The following is a 16,166-nucleotide window of genomic DNA, read 5'->3' as shown; positions in this document are numbered from 1 at the left end:
GGCTTGTTGGGAGAATAAAGGTGTAATCTCTTTCAGTAATATACGGGAAGGAAATTATACGTTGAGGAATACAGACGGGTATACATAGTCATTTCCGTTAAAAAGTACGCTATAACGAAAATCACAAAACATTATTATCATGATTATACATTAATATATCATAAATAAGAAAATGGAACTTGCTATAAACACATTATGTGGATTACAAAAATCTTGTAAAACAAAAATTTGTATTTGATAACTGAATTTTGTTACTAATTCGTACTTTTGCCCGTGTCTTTTACTGTGCGCAATTCGATTCACTCCGATAGTACGAGTATTTTTCCATAAGCTCAGCAAATGTGTGGGAGATGGAAGGGTTTTTGATAATCACGTGGGCACGGGTATCTTGATAAAAGGACGAGTATATTTTACTAACAACGACTTTAATTGGTTGCGGTTAAGAGTAACATTGGGACGAGCATACAATAAAAGAGCAACCGGGTCTTCATTTATCGATATTCACCATATGACGATACCATGGTTTCTCAGGGTGCATGACAACCACTTGTTTCTATTCCAGAGATAATTTTTCTATTCTAGACTTGTTTTTGGAATAAAAATCTATTTGATAAACTTATTTCATTTTTCTATTTTTGAAATAGATTTTTTGTTACGAAATTAGATTTGGAATAAAATCGAAGCATAAATTTTCTACTTTTCTATTTCGGAATAGAAATGAGAAATAATAATTTTTTTTTTATCGTTCATCAACTAGTCATTCACCCGTTCATCAACATTCTTTATCCGTTGCCGTTGACCACCATCCATCGGTTGGCCGGCGAAATGAAGAAATTTTGTATTGTTATCAAACAAATTTCTATTTTTAAATAGTTTTATATTAATATTAAATGATTATTTTTGCTTAGAAACTCATCTAGAAATCGCCACGGCATTCGTGCTCTAGGGGTGCATGACAATCACTGTTTACCATTAAAACAATTTTTTATTCTAGCCACTTATTTCATTTTTTTATTTATGCCACCGGTTTGGAATATAAATTACAAGAAATTTTCTACTTCTATAGGCGTTCAGGCACCAGGGGCCGCCGCACCGCCGGTTGCCGCCACCGTGACTTTGCCGGTCGCCGTTCGAAATGAAAAAAAAAATTGTTCGTTATCAAACGAAATGGTTATTTTTGCTTAGAAACTCATCTAGGAAGAGAAATAGAAATTTTTCTCTTCCGAAATCAATTTCGACCGAATGGTTATCATTTGTGCCCTCCCGATACTCAAAAAGTTGTTAATTTGCACGCGACTTATGCCCCATTTGTTTTGTAGAAAAAAAAATTTTTTTAAATCAATCATTTGTATTACTTGAAATAATTTGTTAATAAAAAAATATTTCATTATTAGCAATAATCTATTTGTAAACATTTTTGTAAAAGAAGAGAATATATTTCGTCTATTCATATTTTTTATAAATGATATAAACGATTATTTTAAAAAAATATTTTTAAATTATTTACTTTTCTTGAAACGAGTGAAGTCTTAATCAAGTCACTTTATAGATCAGTTTTCGTTTCTTAGCAGCAATCCCAGCCCATAGCATGTTGCTTCTTCGTGCGATCGGTGTCCATGTTGGTGAAGGAGCGATCACACGGTTCATCTTGTAGCGAAGGCTACGCAAAGCCAAACGCGGCCAAATTGGGGGCGAATGTTGCGGCCGGCTCGAATATACAAAAATAAAAAGGCCACCATTTCAAGAGTTGCGGCGAAGGCATCTCTCAGAAAGACCGAAGAAATGGAGTTGACAAAGGAGGAAGAAACTTCCCCAAATTTAGAAACCCAATTTCAATCACATTGCCCACATTTAACCCATTTTTCTCTTCATTCTCTCTGCCACAAAAACTCTTACTTTATTTTGCAGAAAATCAATGATGTGTAAAATATTTTTCTAAAAATGATTAATGATACCATTTATAAAAATGAATAGACGAAAGATATTTTCATCATTTACAAAAATATTTAGGCATAAATTATAGTCATTAATGAAAATATTATTCATTAACTAATTATTTCAAACTATACAACCTATCATTGTTAGAAAATCATTTTTGAAATATTTATTTTCTATGAAACAAGCAAGCCTTAATATGCTATCTCCATTACACACATATTATTGTCATTTCACATACACATATCATTCTCGCTTCATAAGTGATCTTAAAATTAATCTAAGTCCGTTTCATTTTCGATCACAAATTCATATGGGTCGATACAATCCGATTGAAGATGTTCTAGTCCTTGTTCAATATCCCAGTTTTCCATTTTCTGCGAATGGTGGATATTTCTTCATTTTCTCTTACCAATAGTATAAAAGCAATCGACAATTTGCGGGAGACTTTACTAGATTGAATTATACTCCAATATGTAGATCCAGATCGAATAGCTGTAAAAAGGATGAGGACCTACAACAACTGCTTTCTCCAAGTGAAGCATTCGACCATAGGTTTTTGGGCATACAATATAGCAATTTGCTGCTAGCAAGTTGCAACAAAGCCTCCATGCCAACCCAATCTAGAACTCAAGTACTCTGAATTTTGACTTAAACCGATCTGACTTGCAATGCTAAAAAGGACATTGGGAACAGTTGACAGGAAATCTGAAGTACTTCACACTCCTCACTTTATCTCTTCGAGATGCAATATTACATCCTTTGCAACATTCCTAGTCCCTATAAAAGGAAACCAGGCCGCGACCCTTCTACCAAAGTAACCCATCGATACCCAACAAGCTTAACCGCTTGAGATACGGTCGAAAATGGCTAAACTAACGGCGCGGCTAGGCATGTTCCTAGTCCTCCTCCTCTTCGTCGTCGCAGCGGAGGCGGTTCCGGCCAAGAAAGTGAGGTGCACGGATCCTGCGTACCCGGATTGCATTTCCGACGGCCTCTTCGCCTGTCCCTCCGGGTGTCCTCAGACTTGTACCATGAGTTGTGACAGGTGCGCCCCGGTTTGTCCGAGGTCCCCGCCCCCACCAGCATCGCCACCGCCGCCGCCGCGCAAGCAGAAATCACCACCCCCGCCCAAGAAGCGGTCGCCGCCGCCACCGCCGCGCAAGCAGAAATCACCACCCCCACCCAAGAAGAAGTCGCCTCCACCCCTTCCCCCATTACTCCTACCCACCGCCGCCCCTCCAGCGCCCATGGTGGTCCCCCCGCCTCCGTCCGGAGATGTTTCGGGACAAAAGAGAGCGAGGTGCAAGAACAAGAACTACCCCCTGTGCTATGGCGTTGAATTGTCTTGTCCTGCCGGTTGCCCCACTCAGTGCGAAGTGGATTGCACCACCTGCAGCCCTGTTTGCAGTAAGTTTTTCTTTGCCCGTTCACATCCATCATCCTTTACAAAATGTCGAATATATATGTTCATGAATTCTTGTTCTCTCCATGTCGCAATGAGGATGGGAGATCTTAATTAATGTACGAGGAAGCTGTCAAGATTATTAGGTTACTAAGTGTCCTTTCCTTCTAAAATTTCGTCACTCGTTCTTTCGTGATGGATTTTAAACAGAGTTTAATGTCATGGTACGCATTCATGTGATCAGGTTGCGACCGGCCAGGTGCGGTCTGTCAAGACCCGAGATTCATCGGTGGCGACGGCGTAACCTTCTACTTCCATGGCAAGAAGGACCGGGACTTCTGCCTGGTTTCCGACTCCAACATTCACATTAATGCTCACTTCATCGGACGACGGAACCAGGACATGAAGAGAGACTTCACATGGGTCCAATCTCTAGGAATCCTCTTCGGCAAGCACCAGCTCTTCATCGGCGCCAAGAAGACGTCGACCTGGGATGACTCCGTGGACCGCCTATCCATTGCCCTCGATGGACAGAGCGTCTACCTCCCCGAAGCCGAGGGTGAGAAGTGGCAATCCGCATCATCAGACATATCCATCACGAGGTGGCGGGACACCAATGCCGTCGAAATAGAAGTGGAAGGGAACTTCAAGATCAAGGCAGTCGTTGTGCCGCTCACCGACAGAGACTCCTTGATACATAACTATGGCATTACGCAAGAGAATTGCTATGCGCATCTGGACCTGAGCTTCAAGTTCTACTGGCTCAGTGACGAAGTCACTGGCGTTTTGGGCCAGACGTATGCAAAGAACTACGTGAGCAGGGCCAAGATGGGAGTTGCCATGCCCGTCCTGGGCGGCGAGCGGGAATTCACCTCCTCGGGTCTCTTTGCAACCGACTGTGCCGCCGCCCGGTTCATCGGCGAGCTGAGCCTAAGCAACTCAACTGGGAATTTCCAGTACGGTGACCTTAACTGCTCCGGCGGAGAAGATGGCCCTGGTGTCGTTTGCAAAAGGTAGAGATTCTCGCATCTCAGCACGGGGACATCATTAAAGCTCAAGTACTTTCTACATTTGATATTTGATGTATACAAGCAATAAAGGTCAGAGCCGAAGCAATGATACTCGCGTCTGACCAGTTTCAAAAGGTCTTCTTGTATTTTACTCTTTTCGTGAATAACAATATTTAATAAACGTGTTGTTCTTTAAATGAAGCAGAATAAAAATTAAGCTTCACTAATCAATGTGCAAAACAGTTCTCTCCAAATGACAAAGCGAAAAACAAATAAAGGGAGTTTTACTATTGTCGCTACTAGAAAGTTCAATCTAGAACTTTAAGAATATGTTTAATTTAAATTAACTAAAAGCGAGTTACTTTTTTTCTTTCCTATTAAAAATCTATAATATTATTCAAATTTTAGAAAATCTTTAATAAAAATTATATGTGAAAATTTATGTGCCGAAATATCGTTTTTATCACTTGACAAATGGTCATATGTATTTTTTATATTTATGTGATTTTCTTCACATATCTACTTAAATTTTTAGTTGAACTTTCAAATATTTTTTTGAAACAAGTAGTTATTAAGTGGAAGGATATATATATAAGGCCTATATGAACTCTGTAGATAGATGATGCATCCCAAAAGTTTAAATTATTAAATGGGGTTTATATAAACCTTGTAAACAAATAATATTTAACAAATGCTATCCTTACAATTGCCAGAGGTGTGCACAAAAATTGTAAACCTCCCAGAATTGATCTAGAATCTTTGGTTCTTGGTTATGATTTATTGAATTCCAAATTTGGAGCTACCCATCCAAATCAAACCAATATATATAATTTTTTATGTTAGAAATTTCAAAAATGGAAAACTCTCTCTCTCTCTCTCTCCTCCTCCCAACAATATGACATCTTTTTATGTCACTTCTTTTCATGTCCCTCACAAACTCTCACACTCCCACTCTCTTGTCCTCCCAACGTTACATCTTTTTACGTCACTTCTTTTCATGTCTCTCACAAACTCTCACACTCCCACTCCCTAATTTTATTTTTTATTTTTTTTATGATTTGAAACCGTCATACAACCGACAGCAGCTCTCTTTCTTATACTCAACATCACATCGTTTTACGTCACTTCTTTTCATGTCCCTCATAAACTCTCAGACTCCCACTCTCTTGTCTTCCCAATGTCACTTCTTTTCACGTCACTCACAAACTCTCACACTCACTCCCTAATTTTTTTTTAAAATGATTTGGAAATCGCCGTATAGCCGACAATCGGCGATATAAACCTGGGACAACGCTAGTGTGAGGATCCACCTCCCACAACGCCATACTTAAGTCGCACAAATGCGACCGCAGTGATTCGAACTCCCCCAACCATAAGAAAGGGAATGCTTGAATCAACGTGTCTACAATGGGATGGGGGTGAGTCAACTCCCTAAAGTTTGCTATCCCTAGATTTCTAAAAAAAAAAGTAGTATGCTATCTCGCTAGAGAGATGTATATTTTCTCCCCACCTCTCGTTCTCAGTCATTCTCTGCCCTCACCCTCTACCACCATGCCTCCACTCGTGCTTCACCTCGTTGTTGCCATACTCATTATCGCCTTCTGTCTGGCCCTCTCCCCCTTCTACTCCACACCACCCGATGACCTATGCCCGCCCTTCCCCAGCTCTCTCGCTCTTGCTCTAGCCCCTCACCCTACACCACCATGCCTCCACTCCCGCTCCACCTCGGTGTCGCCATATTCATCCTCATCCCTTGTCTTGCCCTCTCCCACCTCTACTCACATCCCTTTCCCACCTCTCGCTCCACCTCATCATCACCGTACTCATCCTCGCTCATCATCTTGCCCCATCCCGCTTCTGTCCCACCTCACCCCACCCCACCTGACAATTTGTGCCTGTCCTTCCTCTCTTCCTCCACCCCTCCCTACCCCTTCTCTACCTTCTTTGGCCGATTCTATGGACCTACTCAGAAATTGCTCACCCAAGAGTTGATCACCCCAATGATTACACTATTTTTCATCTAGATCAAGATGTGCTTATGGGTTTGTCATACAACTAATTAAAATTCCTGGCAACTCACAATAACGGTTAAAAAAGCATAAGTATATTTTTTCATGACCGTTGCGTTGGTTTTCCTTTCCCTACATTGTTCCAAATTATTAATTAAATGCATTTATCCTTGTATTGTGTGTGAGGAAGAAAGACCAATTTGACTGAAATGTAAAGAAATAAGGAGATGATTTTATCCTTGAAAAATCATGTGCTAAACACGTGCAAACGAAAAATTGCACATGGGTTACAATTATAGCAAAATGATTGTTAAGGGAGGTTTTGTCGAACGGTGGAGAGAGAGGGAATTTACTTCTTTGAATAAAGACAAAATAAGGAAAGATAAAATAGTATTTAAATCTAAAAATTTAACATGAATTTTTAACTTGAACAAACTACTAAATAAATGACTCATTGATTCATTCAAGATCGAGGATAGCAAAATGAAAATTTCACAAATAACATCTAGATATCCAAGATATTTTCATTTCAATAATCATTCAACAAAAATTCTGTCGATGAATTAAAAACTAAAGTTTGTTCAACCGAAAAAAAAAAAATTGAAGATGGCGAAATGAAGACAAAGGAAGAATCCGAAACCAAGAAAACATGAAAGAGAATGCTTTTAAATGTACAAAATATCATGTGAAAATTGAAACTTTTCAATCAAATAATCGATTGGCCAATTAAAAATAAAAAAAGTAAAATTTTAGATTTCATAAATTAATTAAAAATAAGCTTATGTGACCATGCAAAGTTAAGTACTAGAATTATGATTGGGTAATTTAATAAAAACATGAATTTCAACATCATCTCAGAATTTGAATAAATTTTACTTCTAAACATATAACACACATTTAGCATTTCCCAACTTGATTACGTTAACAAATTAATAATATATGTAGTTCCGGTTCAATCATCATCTACAATCCAATATGTAACTTTAAAAAGTATGCTTGATCTCATTTTTTTGAAGTTTCAAAAGTTTTTGTGCATTAAATAAGATAATAAATTTTCTTCCTATTGATAACCACCTAAATTTTTCCAAACGAAAAAGGTGGGCCAAATTACTAATTTATTTATAGCAAAAACTTCCATTCATGTTTTGATTTATTCGGCTTAGCTTTAGATATCTTACGTTTTTAAAAGAGAAAGCTGACTTTTTAATGAGATTTTATTTGCGAGCATTTATATATTTTTATGTTAATATTCAAAATAAAGAAACTTTTTATATTTCTGAAAAACCTTCAAATTTTCATATAATCATGTGATATTAATACACTGATGATACGAATATTTCTTTATTAGCTTCAACAAAAAGATAATAACACAAATAATCCTTGAATTTTAATTTAATATATAATATAACATCTGAATTTTAAATTTATTTAATATCATCTTAGAATTATTGATAAATGATTAATCTATTCTCTTCGTTTGCTTCATTTTCACTTATTTTGAGGACTAAAATTGAATTTTAATAAACAAGTCACTCGGCCACCCGCAAACGACACCGATCTTCTTCTCCGGCAAGGGTTTCGAACGAGTTTCGTCCTCGCTTCCTTCGCTTTCTTCTTCTTCTTCTTCTTCCTGCAATCCGGCAGGCCTGCAAATCGTAAAGCAAACGAGCGGGTTCGGTTCGGCGACTCCGTGTCAGACCCTCTTCCTCACGCTTCACCGTCACCCGAACCTGCCCCCTGCTCTCCCTCGGGGCGCGGGGCTCCGAATTCACGCTCCTTCGCCCCGACTCCATGGCTGCTTCTCACAGCCACCTCGACGAGGCAAGTCGCCACGCATGCTCACGTATGCTGGCACGGCTTTTACCCGCGCGTGCGGCATTCTAATGGTTCGTTTTTCACTATAGGACGACGATTTTGGAGGAGACTTATCCGGGGCTCACAATGCTAGGCGTTCAGGTCTTTCATCCTCAGCATTGGTGTTTCTGTTTCTTTTCTTTTGCTTTAGGGGAAGTTCATGCGACTTTGGGCGGAATTTCTGTCGTTTCAGGTAATAAGAGGACTTTTGGAGACATTGAGGACGATGAAGACGACCTCTTTGGATCCAAGAAGGTACCCAGAGCGTGGAGCAGACACACTCTATTTTGTTCAATCTTGGAATGTCTGTCGGCATTATGCATGCTCATAAGTTGCATGGCATTCCATTATAATTTATAAGGGTGCTGCGCATGTGTTGTAGTTCTTGAAGGCCTGTGTGTCTATCGGTGATCAGACAGTTTCAGCACTTCAATCGTTGGCCGAAAATTACTCCAATGTGAACTAGTCAATTTTATTCTTGCCGGAAGGAGAAAGAGGATGCATTACCGTACAAGCACGGGCATACGGGCACGTTTTGTTTGCCAATTGTAGTTGTTTAGCTCTCTGGTTTTTTGGTTCTGTTCTTGTATGCAACAGCATTGAGCCTTTTTCCATTTTTTCTCTGCTCGAGCCGTTGACTTAAAGGCTGTTTAGGGTTTAACAGTTTACAGTCATGTTTTGGTCTTATTGTGTGTTATGCTTATAATCAAACAGAAGATGCCCGGCATCTTAGGCTATTTGATCTAATTCTTGGAAGTTTAGATTTGCCTTGCTTCGCATACAAGTCCGCCGTTTTAGTTTCATTTTCCTTCAGGCCTTTAATGCTTAAAGAGTCCCTTCTTTTTCTTATTTTTGATCCATAGAAATTTATTCTCTCTTAGTTTCTTGCTACAGGGTAATACAAAAGCCGAAGAAAATGCCCCTGGTGCAGCTACAGGAATGATATTGTCACTTCGTGAGAGGTAATTAAGAACTTTAAATTCATACTCTATGCTTTTTTAGATAATCAATGGTTGTGTACATTTGGCACGCTTCCAACATTTTGGCAACCTATTCAGCTTATTGCTCATGAGTTTCTTATTTTCTTTTTGCAGTCTTCGGAACTGTAATGATACTCTAACGACATGCCAAGTACGTATTCGGTGATAGGTGTTGTCATCTTATCCTCTGTCATATGTTTTTGAACCATATATGCATGTGCAACTGTGGTTCAATTGCTAAAGTTTCCTCGTGCCAGAAGCATGTTGATCATAAGGGGTCTGTACTGGAGATGCTAGAAAGGTTGTTAAAATTGGGATTTAAGTAGAATTGCTAAGGGGTCTGTAAAATTGAGTCATAAGATTTTAACAACTGCAAAATAACGTAGAAAAACATCATCTCCAATAAGTAGTGACCCCAACAATGCAAGATCAATTGAAACAAGCCCAGTAAGGTATAAGCCTCATGCAAATACAAATTTACTTGTTTAAAATGTCGAGTGTTGAAGCGTGAAAGAAGGGTGAACAAAGACAATAGATGCAATCTAATTGCACAATCCATTTTAACAACAAAAACACACATACCCATTACTATTAAATAACTCTAAAATAGATTTTCAGCAGCTTTTACCACATCCTCATCAAGGCTACAGTCATTTCCATCATCATTATCATCCTCATCAAGTTCGTTATCAGATCCATTGTCATTGTTGTCATTGGTACTCTCAACGAAATTAATTTAATTGCTATCCAACTCTAAATTTCTAGAAGCTTAAAATGTTCCAAATCATCTTGAACGTCATCCACATCATGGAATTAGGGGCAGTTAACATGCTCTCTCATTGGAGAATGCTATAGCCTTTTCATCATTCAGTGCTATTGCTTCCATAATGATTCAGGGAATTGTGGAGGTTAGGGCTGTAGTCGTGTTGAGGCAACTTGATTCAAATGTGATGTTCAAATCAAGCTCCATCTGCTTTAGTTTCACACAATGAGGCAATCAGCAGGCTCAAGCTCGACCATCAAATCTATGATTAATTCTAGTTCGGTTAAACTTTAGCTTAAAGTTGAGTTCTCAATGTTCAACAGAGCTGCAAAATAGTTTGTTTATGTTTCTGATGTTGCATGCACTTTTGTGATCTTTGTGCTATTCTTTTTATATCTGTATCTGAAACTATTTGGATTTTTTTACCCTGTCGAGTTTTTCAGACAGAACTGGAAGCTGCAAAATCTGAGATTCAGAAGTGGCATTCTTCATTCCAAAATGAGTCCTTCATACTTTCTGGGACATCTCCTGGTTAGTCTTCTGTTAAATTGGATAATTAGTAATCGGAACTTGATATATGGCATGAGCACAAGAGGTTAGTTCAAACTTATTGCTATATATATACTGATACTCTCCTCTTCCTTGCAGAACCCAAGGTGATAATCAGCTACCTTCAGACGCTTAGATCTTCAGAAGAGGCATTGAGAGAGCAGGTTGGTTCATGGGCAGTATGTTTCTCTTTCCCTTTGTTCTATTTTGCAATCAGAAGTTATTTATCATCTGTTGTTTCAATTTTTGTATATTAGCTGGAAAAGGCAAAGAAAAAGGAAGCAGCTTTGATAGTAACATTCGCAAAACGGGAGCAGGAGATAGCTGAGTTAAAGGTGAATCTTTTTCTTGTGGTTATGGAGGATATTAGAATGATTTGTTAATGTAGTGTTGTTTCATGCTGTATCTCCTTGTTTTACAAATATACTGCTTATCATTAACTATGTGGGCACTTAGGTGAAAAGTAGATGAGAACCCATTGTCTATGATTGTGGCTGCATTCACAATCTAGTTACCAAGATGGATTGTTTCAATTGATTATCTTTCTGCCTTCTCTGTTGTATTGCATGTGGATTCTGTAACCATAGTTATAACCTATATGAAATATTTTGTTGACCTCATGTTAATAAACTTAATGAGATAGCAATAGGTATCATAGACTTTTAGTGACAAAAAGAAAGTTGTCCCACAAATAGGGAGAGTGAGGCAACACCATTTAAGGGCCTCTTTCACAAAGTAAGCTGAGATTCTTTTGATGTTAGTTGGGTAGCCGTCTAAAATTGCTTCAAATTTCTAGTATCTGGGCTGCATTTGACCGACACAAGATTTACCCTTTATCTCAGTCTGCTGTTCGAGACTTAAAAGCACAACTCAAGCCCCCATCTATGCAGGTAAGGCAGAACGTACCTTGCTTCTTGAACATATGTTTCTATGGTATGGCAACGAGTGAATGCATGTGAATTATCAATTAACCGTGTAAATTGTGTATGATTTCTCTTAGAATGAAGTCTACTTATTTAAGAGAGTGCTTTCAATTTTTCTGGCTTAGACATGAATGACTAATATATGTTGACAAGCCATACATTTTTTAATGTTTGCCCTATCTGTTTAATCTGCTTGAATGATGATTTTTGGGTTGGACTGGAAAAGCTCAGGCTGTAGACACTGTGTTTTGATATTGTGATTCATGTGATGATACTGCAATCTTCCTGATGTTATATCTTGGCCAGTTAATCCTCTTGCATTTACTTGCCATAGTGATTTAGTCTGTTCCTACCAAGGATTTCCTGGGTGTAGATAGGATTTAAACTTTTATTTTGGTTAAAATCTGGATTGGCTGGCTCTTGCTGTGGAATATATTTTCTCAAATTGCTTGGTGGCTTGGAGGGAACAACTTTTCTGTTTCAGTTGGGTAATCCTTAAAAAGCGGCAATTTTGTAGCCACTAATGTGTGCCGGTTATTATTCTGCTGTTGGCATCTTAAATTTTGGCTGTTCATGTTGCATTGTTGACAGGCAAGGCGGTTATTGTTAGATCCAGCAATTCATGAAGAGTTTACCCGTCTGAAGGTCTGTAGTTGAACTTTTTCATTGAACTTTTGTGGACGTGGTATTAGTCAAAGCATCATGTCGATAAATGTCCTAGGGCAAAAAACACTAATTGGGAAAACTTGGCGATGTGATTAATTGGAAATGTACACATTACAGGAAAAATTATCTACCCTGCATAGGTGGGTTCACATTCCATGTCACATTTAATGAGTCTGCAAAGTGCCTGAAGACTTTCTTATCATTTTTTCTTAGTACAAGAATCCTTTGCCGTGGGGTTGAAACTTATTTCTAGGAATTTTTGAAGTCCTTTGATAAGAAACTGTCGATAATTGGAGAGGAGTCAATCTGTTTTCTTTTATGTGGAGATCTGTTCTCTGCTCTTTGCTAAGATTTGTCTGATTCTCCTAAAAAATTATGAGACATTTGGTTTCTTGATTTTAGGACTCCTCATAGTAGGATATGCTTTCTACATAAAGCCAAAAGTGAACTTAATGAAACTATTTTGTGCGTGCGAGTTCTTAATGTTTGCTTATATTTTCTCTTTATTATGTGAAAAAAGAAGAAGAATGTTGTCAAGTACATTGCCAGTATCAACACCTCAGTTTTCGTGGTCTTGGACTGGCTGATTTCACGGTAGTAACATTTTCTGCTTTTGTAACTCTAATTTTCCCGGTTTACCTTATGTCGGCTTCTTGCATTGTGCCATATGCTATATGAATATCCATGTTGACCCCACATTTGACTTGGATAATTCTGTCCTTGGTGTGTACCTCGGAGGAGATATCAATTCATTGCGAATGATTCTAATATTTGAATGTCGTTCTAATGCTAGAACTTGGTAGAGGAGAAGGACAAGAGGGCGAAGGAGTTGCAGGATAATATCGCAGCTGTTAGTTTCACTCCACAGAGCAAGATGGGTAAGATGCTCATGGCTAAATGCAGGACCCTTCAAGAGGAAAATGAGGAGATTGGGAATCAAGCAGCTGAGGGAAAGGTACTGCTATATGTATCATGATATCCTGCAAATTTCAATTATTGAGTCTTGTATTTACGTTCTTGATTTGTATGCTTTTTGCGACAGAGAGGAGACACCATTACTAATTAAAATAGCGCTCGTCTATGAAAAGCTATGCGGTGTAGGGGTTCTGTTAAATTTTATCTCAAGAATAAGATGGTTTGGGCTGATTTACTTGTTTGTCCACTGTTATCTGGCTTGCAGATGCATGATTTAGCAATGAAACTGGCTTTACAAAAGTCGCAGAATGCAGAGCTGCAGAGTCAATTCAAAGGTTTGAACGTGGCTCATCCGTGTCTCTTTGAATTTGTACAGTTCTTTTTGCAAATTTTTTAGCGTAAGAGAATCTTCACATGTCTAATGCCATCAGCAAAGGTTACTTCTTCACTAAATGGACATTGAATGAACGTAGAAATGGCATTTGCACGAACAGTGTCACTTGTCTTTGAAGGAATTTGAATGTAGATGTGTATCGCTATTTAGATAATACATAGGTTATTTTCTTCTGTTACGGTCGATCTTCCTTCGAGAGTCTTACATCAACTTCTCTCTCTGAGTTCATATTGTGGTTGTTGCATGCAGGATTATATAAACACATGGAAGGACTCACAAATGACGTTGAAAAGTCGAATGAAATGGTGCTCCCTCCCTCTCTCTCTCTCTCTCTCTCTCATATGCTTCTCAGGAGGCCAGATGGAGAGAGATTGATAACCGACCTCTTGTAAATGTAGGCGCTTATATTGCAAGAGAAGCTGGAAGAGAAGGATCAGGAGCTGAGAAGATTAAAGAACGAGCGGCGGCAGAAAAATGTGCCTGATGCAATGAGCGACAAAGCTCCTGTTAAAGAGGAGAATCAAGGTGTTGGTGACTGACTGGGAAGCAAAGAAATCGGACTCTCGTTTATTCTGTTTCTTTGTCTATCCCCAGTCGTCTTGTTTGTACATTATCATCGTTATATTTTTCTCGCAAGAATCTCGAGTGGAGCATACACCTGTAATGTAACCGTTACCTTCTTCATGTTATTCATCCCTTGTGTATGAAAAGTAGTCAGAAATAAGAAACACCACGTCAAACGTAATGATTCTAGTCCCATCTCTGATGCTACAAAATCCAGTGGGCTTGAACATGAAGTCTCGCAAAGCAGATCAAACCGACAATATTGTTCAAAATTCAGCACAAGAACTTGCCTCTCGATAAGTAAGACGCAACTTGCCAAGACTAGTTTAATGACAAGGTTCCGACAATCTCAGATAAGCGACGGAAGGGGATGGCAAGAATCGACGGAAGAGCATGGTGGCATTACTGGACGGCAGCAGTGACACTAGATTACCAACCAACAGGCACGACAAACCTGGATGACCATTAACCCTAAGAATTGCTGTGAAATGCTGGCGCCACCAGCGTTGCAAACGCTCTGAAATGCGCTACCGGTGTATAGCCGAGTGGTGGCGAAAGGCGTGACTTGTAAGCGAGCTCATATCAGATGCCTGCAAAGACTTCCAGAGGGCTCAACACATCATTTCTTCGTCCGGCTGTGTCGCATGGTCCCGTTGTTCCTTGGAACTATACTCCAAAATAAACCCACACGGTCCATAACAAAACCACATTTAGCCGACTTTGGCAATTTTTACCGCTTACAATTCTAGAGATTGTCAGGTACACAAACACTTCATGTTTTCTAGAGGGGATAATGACATATATGATCCATGAACATCGGTCCAACATGCAATATTTTAGTACATGTTTAATTTAATTCTTGGACAACAGGAAATATTCAATGTTGTCATTTCATTATCTCAAATTCAAGGATAATATAAAATATGTTCATATAATCAATAACTAAATTGAATATGTACCAAAAATTCAGAAATTACATCGAACAATTTAGAAATTCAATGACGACATCGTACATTAGGTTAAAGTTTATAAATTACATTGAACAAATTAAAGATATAGAGACCGCATTACACGTTATATGACGGTCGTCCTCGTCGTCCTCTTAGTCATCCAAATGAAGAGCCTCCAAATTCAAGACTCGCCACGAGTGCTTCTCGGGAGCGACTATTGAAATGGAGGTAACAGAAAAGAGAACCATCCCAATTTAAAAACCCTATCTTAATCAGGTTGCACGCTTATTTACCCTTTTTCTTCTCTTTGGCACCAAAAGTTCTCGGCTTTTATACGTATGCCATTTCCATCTCGCACCTATCATTGCCATTTTATGTCTTTCTGGGAATTGGATTTTCCCGTAGCCATAAGTCGAATCGAAGCCAAGACTTTTCGTTCGCTTGAACTCCGACACTTCGCCTCTCTATACTCAATCGGAGATTGATTGTTTCATCTTCATTTTCGATCTCGACTTCACGTTGGCGCAAATATCCAATCTTCCCCCAAGATGTTCTAGTCCTGGACAAGGTAATCATGGTATCGGCATGGACTATCCTCTTCTTTTTTTCCACGTTGAAAGGCCGATATTTTCAGTTTCGAACGACTCACGATTGATAGGATATAAAGAATTAACGACTTGGCGGAATCTGTACTAAGATCAAATCTCATTCCCTTCGTGTAGATCCAGAAAAGCTGTAAGAAAGGATGAGGGCTGGAGTGATGGAAGGGGGAGAGACTAGGAGATTGAAAGCTTTCTCCAAGTGGAGTATTGAACGCATCTATGCACAAATCTTTCAAGCTTCCACCTATTTTTCCATTACAATATTATGGCAACTAGCTAGTAAATTAATAAGCATTTGCTAAGGCGTTCTCCTGATTAACGCCTTCAATCTATTCAACAAACAGGCTCGCAAATATCAAATCGTGCGATCTTTAACCATCATCGATGACGTGATAAATCTTTTATACCTAGACTTGCGAGTAAAATATCCATCTCTTAATGAAATAATTGCTATAACTAAAAATGAAGAAAAGATGCTGGTGATGTCTCTACAGTGTGAACCCTACTAGCCCAAAGAGCTTTCTTCTTCTTCTTCTTCTTCTTTTCGTCAGCTGCGCATGAAATTTAAGTCCAATAAAAGTACTCTAGATTTCAACTTTTAAACCTAGTTTATTGATCTCTTTAGCCTAGTGTTTCCAAAAGTCAAA

At 38.7% G+C, this 16,166-nt stretch overlaps 2 protein-coding genes across 2 annotated transcripts; both read left to right on the top strand.

Annotated features, from left to right (window-relative positions):
• The first annotated feature begins 2,766 nt into the window (after positions 1–2,766).
• LOC104434003 lies at positions 2,767–4,524 on the top strand. The gene is made up of 2 exons (XM_010046942.2): positions 2,767–3,345; positions 3,585–4,524. Exons 1-2 carry the CDS (start codon positions 2,802–2,804, stop codon positions 4,355–4,357), a joined length of 1,317 nt encoding a protein of 438 aa, XP_010045244.2. The 5' UTR covers positions 2,767–2,801; the 3' UTR covers positions 4,358–4,524.
• A 3,354-nt stretch (positions 4,525–7,878) lies between these two features.
• Positions 7,879–14,156, top strand: LOC104434002 (FKBP12-interacting protein of 37 kDa). Its single transcript, XM_010046941.3, has 14 exons — positions 7,879–8,180; positions 8,264–8,315; positions 8,407–8,468; positions 9,108–9,175; positions 9,308–9,344; positions 10,400–10,487; positions 10,605–10,669; positions 10,763–10,840; positions 11,348–11,395; positions 12,020–12,073; positions 12,888–13,049; positions 13,275–13,344; positions 13,653–13,708; positions 13,802–14,156. The coding sequence occupies exons 1-14, from the start codon at positions 8,151–8,153 to the stop codon at positions 13,940–13,942; spliced, it is 1,011 nt and encodes a 336-aa protein (XP_010045243.2). The 5' UTR covers positions 7,879–8,150; the 3' UTR covers positions 13,943–14,156.
• Positions 14,157–16,166: the final 2,010 nt, after the last annotated feature.

Source organism: Eucalyptus grandis, chromosome 6 (assembly GCF_016545825.1).
Source record: "Eucalyptus grandis isolate ANBG69807.140 chromosome 6, ASM1654582v1, whole genome shotgun sequence".
NCBI classification, from domain to species: domain Eukaryota; kingdom Viridiplantae; phylum Streptophyta; class Magnoliopsida; order Myrtales; family Myrtaceae; genus Eucalyptus; species Eucalyptus grandis.
Note: the sequence above shows the minus strand (reverse complement) of the source record. Positions and strands in the feature narration are given on the sequence as shown.

What these genes read in the sequence shown, in the direction of transcription:
- LOC104434003 (XM_010046942.2), top strand. Translation starts at nt 2,802, where the DNA reads ATGGCTAAACTAACGGCGCGGCTAGGCATGTTCCTAGTCCTCCTCCTC. An exon ending in CACCTGCAGCCCTGTTTGCA is followed by an intron (nt 3,346 to 3,584) that starts GTAAGTTTTTCT and finishes TCATGTGATCAG; the next exon opens with GTTGCGACCGGCCAGGTGCG.
- LOC104434002 (XM_010046941.3), top strand. Translation starts at nt 8,151, where the DNA reads ATGGCTGCTTCTCACAGCCACCTCGACGAG. An exon ending in TCACAATGCTAGGCGTTCAG is followed by an intron (nt 8,316 to 8,406) that starts GTCTTTCATCCT and finishes CTGTCGTTTCAG; the next exon opens with GTAATAAGAGGACTTTTGGA. An exon ending in AAGAGTTTACCCGTCTGAAG is followed by an intron (nt 12,074 to 12,887) that starts GTCTGTAGTTGA and finishes TTCTAATGCTAG; the next exon opens with AACTTGGTAGAGGAGAAGGA.